Source organism: Hylobates moloch, unplaced genomic scaffold (assembly GCF_009828535.3).
Source record: "Hylobates moloch isolate HMO894 unplaced genomic scaffold, HMol_V3 SCAFFOLD_8, whole genome shotgun sequence".
Lineage (NCBI taxonomy): Eukaryota > Metazoa > Chordata > Mammalia > Primates > Hylobatidae > Hylobates > Hylobates moloch.
Genome location: NW_026652283.1, coordinates 46,394,751 through 46,400,218, shown reverse-complemented (window position 1 = coordinate 46,400,218; position 5,468 = coordinate 46,394,751). Strand labels below are relative to the sequence as shown.

General features: G+C 50.9%; 1 protein-coding gene and 1 long non-coding RNA gene across 4 annotated transcripts; both read left to right on the top strand.

The window, feature by feature from the left end:
• Positions 1-336: 336 nt before the first annotated feature.
• On the top strand, positions 337-1,063 carry LOC131384026 (uncharacterized). Of its 2 annotated transcripts, none has more exons than XR_009214505.1 (3): positions 337-721; positions 810-843; positions 970-1,063. It is a non-coding gene; the product is annotated as an uncharacterized LOC131384026 (long non-coding RNA). The 2 variants fall into 2 exon arrangements; XR_009214506.1 differs by having other exon boundaries at positions 1,002-1,057.
• A 135-nt stretch (positions 1,064-1,198) lies between these two features.
• CCDC163 (CCDC163 homolog) lies at positions 1,199-5,468 on the top strand. 2 transcript variants are annotated; one of them, XM_032160682.2, is made up of 5 exons: positions 1,199-1,386; positions 1,547-1,737; positions 1,888-1,972; positions 3,775-3,830; positions 4,082-5,468. In XM_032160682.2, the coding sequence occupies exons 2-5, from the start codon at positions 1,678-1,680 to the stop codon at positions 4,187-4,189; spliced, it is 309 nt and encodes a 102-aa protein (XP_032016573.1). In that variant the 5' UTR covers positions 1,199-1,386; positions 1,547-1,677; the 3' UTR covers positions 4,190-5,468. The 2 variants fall into 2 exon arrangements, with proteins under 2 accessions (XP_032016573.1, XP_032016569.1); XM_032160678.2 differs by having other exon boundaries at positions 3,703-3,830.

The window sequence follows — 5,468 nt, the reverse complement described above, 5'->3', positions numbered from 1 at the left end:
ATTTCCCAGGTAGGAAATGGGTCCAGTAGCGGGACAGTGTTGCCTATGCGCGATGCATCTTGGGATGCGTAGTTCGTTTGCTCCTTAGAGACAGCCACACGGAATCAGGAAAACTCAGTTTCCCGGCAAGCTACACGGCGGGGGTGGGCATGTACGTGTCTCTTCCAGAGAACGGTAGTTCCACCGCCTCCATCGCCAGTTGTGGTCGCAAGAGGCGAACTGTTTCCCAGGTGGCCCTGCGGCAACCAGTCCAAAGTCGGACTTTCAAAACCAACCCGAAGTTTTGAACCCGGCGGCGGCAGTTGTCACTGGCACAGGTTTGGCGTGGTGGCGCCAGTGTACTACTTCTGGGGAGGTCTCGACCAGGTTCTGACGCCTTCAATCCCCACCTGATATCTGCGTTATCATCAGGGTATCCCGCTTTTCCCCCAGTTCCCCAAGAGCGTCCTTCCTTTCGCTAGTCACAGGATCGCAGTTTTGGTCTGATAGCGCATCTCCCTACCCCAGTGTTGCATCCCCACTTCCCTCTTTCCATCTAACATGGTGGCCTTTCCTGGGCTGTATCTTGGATATCCCCCGGTGGGAGAGCAAGCACAAGACACCAGGGGAGCCAGACCCCTGCCGCTCCCCTGCCACAGGATATGAATAGGAGCCTCAGCTGGTTTGAGCAGCTGGATGTGCTTCTCTCAACGCTACTGATAGAAATGTAGTCCGGATTAAGGTGAGGGGTTGGTGGAGGTCCCCAGTTAGCGTCGGGAGGCTAAGGGACTCTCAGAGCTCATTGGCCTGTGCACCTGTTTCTTTTGTAGCAGTGGCTGTATCCTCTTGGGGTCTCCACCGCAGGTAAGTAATGTCTCTTTCTACTTCCAAGCCCTTTCTCTTTCTGTGGCTTCCTCCAGTGCCTGTATCATCCATTACTCCTTCCAAATTCCAACTCTGTCCTTTCCTGAACTCTGTTTCCCCACACAGACCCTGCACTTACCCCTTCCTTACTCCCTCAGCCGGGGACCTGGCTGGGATCTGGATTTCCTCTCATCACTTGCCTCTGCAGTCAGGAGTCCAAGCTCAACAGCCTTGGGCTTTAGAGACTCCCACAGCTCCACAAAGGCTGAGCTGCCCTGAGTCCTAGAGCCCATCCTCTCTCTGGGATGAGGTTACTATTCTCTGATCCCAGCTTCAATCTCAGGCTCAGGTGAGGCTTGGAATCCTTGGTGTGTATACGTGATGTTTTTGTGAGATGCGGATACTAGGGGTTGGGAAAAGCTGTTATACAGTAGCTCATGTGTTTTTTTCTGCCTGGGTAGGTGACTGAGGCACTGAGGTAGGCAGTGCAGGGCCTGCTAGAAGAGCGAGAACAGCAGAAGTACCAGATCAGTGTCCTGGAAGGTATCTGGCCAGTTATTTTCTTCACATACACAGCTTCATATGTATGCACACAATTTTGCCACACACCTGTTGTGTGTGCACGTGTCTTGTTTTGCAAGTAGAGTATCTAGGGTCTTGTGAAACTCTTAGAGAGGATGATCCCCAACTTGTCCCACTACAGCATCACTAAGGTTGCTGCAGGGGGCCCCAAAGGGGAGCGCTCTTCTCCTGGAGCAACGCCTGGAGGAGCTGAGAAGGGAACTGCAGGGCCTTCAGAGCCAGGTATGGGAGCAAGCCCAAGCCCAAGCCCAGATGCAAACAGGACCAGGAGAATGCAGTACTACCAATGGCCTTTCTCAGGCTGCAGACCGAGTAAGGGATAGGCAAGACCTTGCCTTCTTGAGGACATTGAACTTTTGGCATTTGTAGTGGGACAAGTTGGGGATCATCCTCTCTAAGAGTTTCACAAGACCCTAGATAGTCTACTTGCCTTCTTACTCTGGATTTGTTGATTGACTCTAGAATAGCACTGCTGTCACTCCTACAGTGCTGTGGGAGGAGTCAGAGATTATGCAGAAGGAATTGAAGTTGCTGCAGTACCAGTTGGGTAAGTAAAAGGTGGTTGGGGGTGAATATGTGTTTGCTTGACCCCTTTTCCGGAAAGTCATCTTAAGTCATCTTCTTCTTTTTTTTTTTTTTTTTAGATGGAGTCTCGCTCTGTTGCCCAGGCTCGCTCTGTTGCCTGTTGCCGAGGCTCTGTTGCAATGGTGCAATCTTGGCTCACTGCAACCTCTGCCTCCCGAGTCCAAGCGATTCTCCTGCCTCAGCCTCCTGAGTAGCTGGGATTACAGGCACCCGCCACCATGCCTGGCCACTTTTTTTCATATTTTTAGTATTTTTAGTAGAGATGGGGTTTCACCATGTTGGCCGGGCTGGTCTCGAACTCCTGACCTCAGATGATCCGCCTGCCTTGGCCTCCCAAAGTGCTGGGATTACAGGTGTGAGCTACCGCGTCCGGCCTGGAAAGTCTTCTTGCTCTCCCATTAAGTGGCCATGGCTCCAACTGCCTGAGCTACTGAGAAGTGTGGCCAAGTATTTTGTTGCGCTCTTTGCCTCTCATGGTGTGAGTTTAATCTCTTCAGTCAGCTTGGAAGCTTCCCAACAGCTGAGCCAGAATGTTTCTGTCTCAGTTTTCAGCAGCGGGGTGGTCACAGGCAGGGAGGGAGAAGGAAAGAAGTTGGGGAACAGCCCCCTTACATTCTCACTCATCTGCAGGCCAGCACCAGGAGCTGCTGCTGAAACAGCTGGCTGAGGGACGACAGGCTTAGGTTGGCAGGTGGAAGGTAGGACTAGGTTCAGACTTGTCTCTGCATATTTCTCTATGGAGGACCCTTCCTTTCTCTGTCTATCCTGTTCTTCAGGGAGGCCAGGATACCCTCTCCTGCCCCTGTCTCCATTCTTCTCTTCCCTGTGCTGACTCTCTCTCCAGAGCTCTTCTTCCTAACCCTTCTGCTCCCGGCCATGAGAAACTATCCTTGCCCACATGAGGGTTCCAAGTGTGCTGAAGAGGACTGTCATGGGGAGGGAGAGAGGGAGAGGTTTGGTTCCACCTGAGCCCATGCTCTGGCAGATGTTGGAGCAGTTGCAAAGTGGCCAGGCAGGCAAGGGTCATACTCTGGAGGCTGCCAGGACAGAGGACCAAGATGCCTGGAGGGAGGACAACCTCCTCAGGTCAGGGGGTGTGGGAGCTGTGCCAGTGGAGGGAAATTGTCTCACAGGTCAGGCAGTGGGGACCAAAGTTCAGCTATCCTAGATTTGGCTTGGGCTTATGGGGGCAGTATGAGTATCTGGGTTGTAGCCCATAAGGGCATTCTTTACTTGATACAGAGTCACTGAGGTGCCTTTATATGTTTGGATGTTAAAGAGGGAGGAGAGATCGGCAGGGTGCGGTGGCTCACGCCTATAATCCCAGCACTTTGGGAGGCCGAGGTTAGCAGATCACCTGAGGTCAGGAGTTCAAGACCAGCCTGGCTAACATGGTGAAACCCCATCTCTACAAAAATTAGCCGGGCATGATGGCGAGTGCCTATAATCCCAGCTACTCGGGAGGCTGAGGTGGGAGAATCGCTGGAACCCAGGAGGCGGAGGTTGCAGTAAGCTGAGATCATGCCATTGCACTCCAGCTTAGGTGACAAGAGTGAGACTCCATCTCAAAAAAAAAAAAAAAAAGGGAGGAGACCAGAGTCCTAGCCTCAGGAAGGAGGACAGTTCTGTGCTAGAAGGGCCCCCTTGATACATCATTATCATCTCTGTTTTTGGTTCTGTTCCCCTTTCCAGGACCTCCATTCATGTGGTCCAATCTAAGCTGCCTCTGGCCACTACCTTCACCATGTCTGTTTCTTCATCCAGCTCTTAATTCAGTCTTCTGGACAGTAACAGTAGCTGGGAACTTTTATGGAAGCCAGGTGAGGATAAGGACAAGGATTCCCGTTTTGGGGGAGGCTAAATCTGAATGGTGCCTGAATGCCAGCTGACTAATTATTTAACACTAGGTAGAATGGAGTCTCTGCCTTTCTGTGAATTCACTGACCTCTGTTGCTGTTTATCCTGTCAGTCCTGTATGTCCCTCTCTATTAGAAAGGCCTAGGGCCTAGTTCTGTGCATATCACAATGCTTGCTGATGACTTGTTTTCTCTTCCCTTTTCTTTCCTCTTAGATCCCCAGAGGAGCACCCTTTCTAACCTGGAGCCCAGCATCTTTCAGCTCCATGTCCAGAGTCTTAAGCAAGAGGACCTATTCCTTTGGGGCCCCAAGATGCTCCTGAATGACCTGTAAGGACTCGTTAAGAATAGTAGGATGAAGCCTTCTTTGCCCACCCTCCCCTCCAAGGCCCTGTTTCTGGGCTGTCCGCCCCGACTTCTTGAAGTAACTATTATCTGTCTTCTCTACTGAGGCTTTTCACTGCCTGCCCATCCTTGCCCCCCAACTGCAATAAAATGGTTTAACCCTCCCTGATGTGTTTTCTGTGAGTCAGAAACATATCACCCACATGGGATAGAATCAGCTGTACCTGTTCATCTTCCTGTTACTTGGAGTGCTTTCTGTGACCTCTACCCCTGAAATCCAAGTTCATAGACATTTATAGCTGTATCTTTTTTTTTTTTTTGAGACAGAGTCTTGTTCTGTCACCCAAGCTGGAGTGCAGTGGTGCCATCTCAGCTCACTGCAACCTCCGCCTCCCAGGTTCAAGCGATTCTCCTGCCTCAGCCTCCCAAGTAGCTGGGATTACAGGTGTGCGCTAATTTTTGTATTTTTAGTAGAGATGGGGTTTCACCATGTTGGCCAGTCTGGTCTTGAACTTCTGACCTCAAGTGATCTGCCCGCCTCAACCTCCCAAAGTGCTGGGATTACAGTTGTGAGCCACCGTGCCCAGCCTATAGCTGTACCTTCTGAGTGCAAGCTCAGTTGAACTTGGAAAGTAATGGGAGCTCCCATTCTGGTGAGTAGAATGAGGTAGGACACTGCTCTGGGGCAGTAGTGCTAGGGGATGCAAAGGAGGATGAGATATTCTGGTGGGACTTGGATCTGGAGAGTAGGAGGCTACCTTTCCTCATCTCCAGCTTCTGCCTTTTTTTTTTTTTTTGAAACAAGGTCTTACTCTGTTGCCCAGGTTGGAGTGCAGTGGCATGATCTTGGCTCACTGCAGCCTCCACTTCCTGGGCTAAAGCAATTCTCCCACCTTAGCCTCCCAAGTAATAATATATGGGACTACAGGCACATGCTATCATGCCTGGCTAATTTTTAAATATTTTTTGTAGAGACAGGTTTTCACCATGTTGCCCAGGCTGGTCTCGAACTCCTGGGCTCAACTGATCCACCAACTTTGGCCTCCCAAAGTGTTCAGATTACAGGTGTGAGCTGCTACCATGCCTAGCCCCAACTTCTGCTGCTTGAGGCTCTCTTTGGCATCTCCACACATCATCCTTAGCAGCCCAGACTGCATTTCTGTAGCAGCCTCTTCCCTGGTCTCTTCTTTCAGTCTCTCTGCCTCTAATCCAGTGGCTTTAAGAATTTTTTGGCTGTGACTTCCAGTAAGAAATACA

Coding starts and splice junctions, on each gene's coding strand:
- CCDC163 (XM_032160678.2), top strand. CDS start 1,678: ATGCAAACAGGACCAGGAGAATGCAGTACTACCAATGGCCTTTCTCAG. Junction 1,738..1,887: donor TTTCTCAGGCTGCAGACCGA/GTAAGGGATAGG, acceptor GATTGACTCTAG/AATAGCACTGCTGTCACTCC. Junction 1,973..3,702: donor GTTGCTGCAGTACCAGTTGG/GTAAGTAAAAGG, acceptor TCCCCTTTCCAG/GACCTCCATTCATGTGGTCC.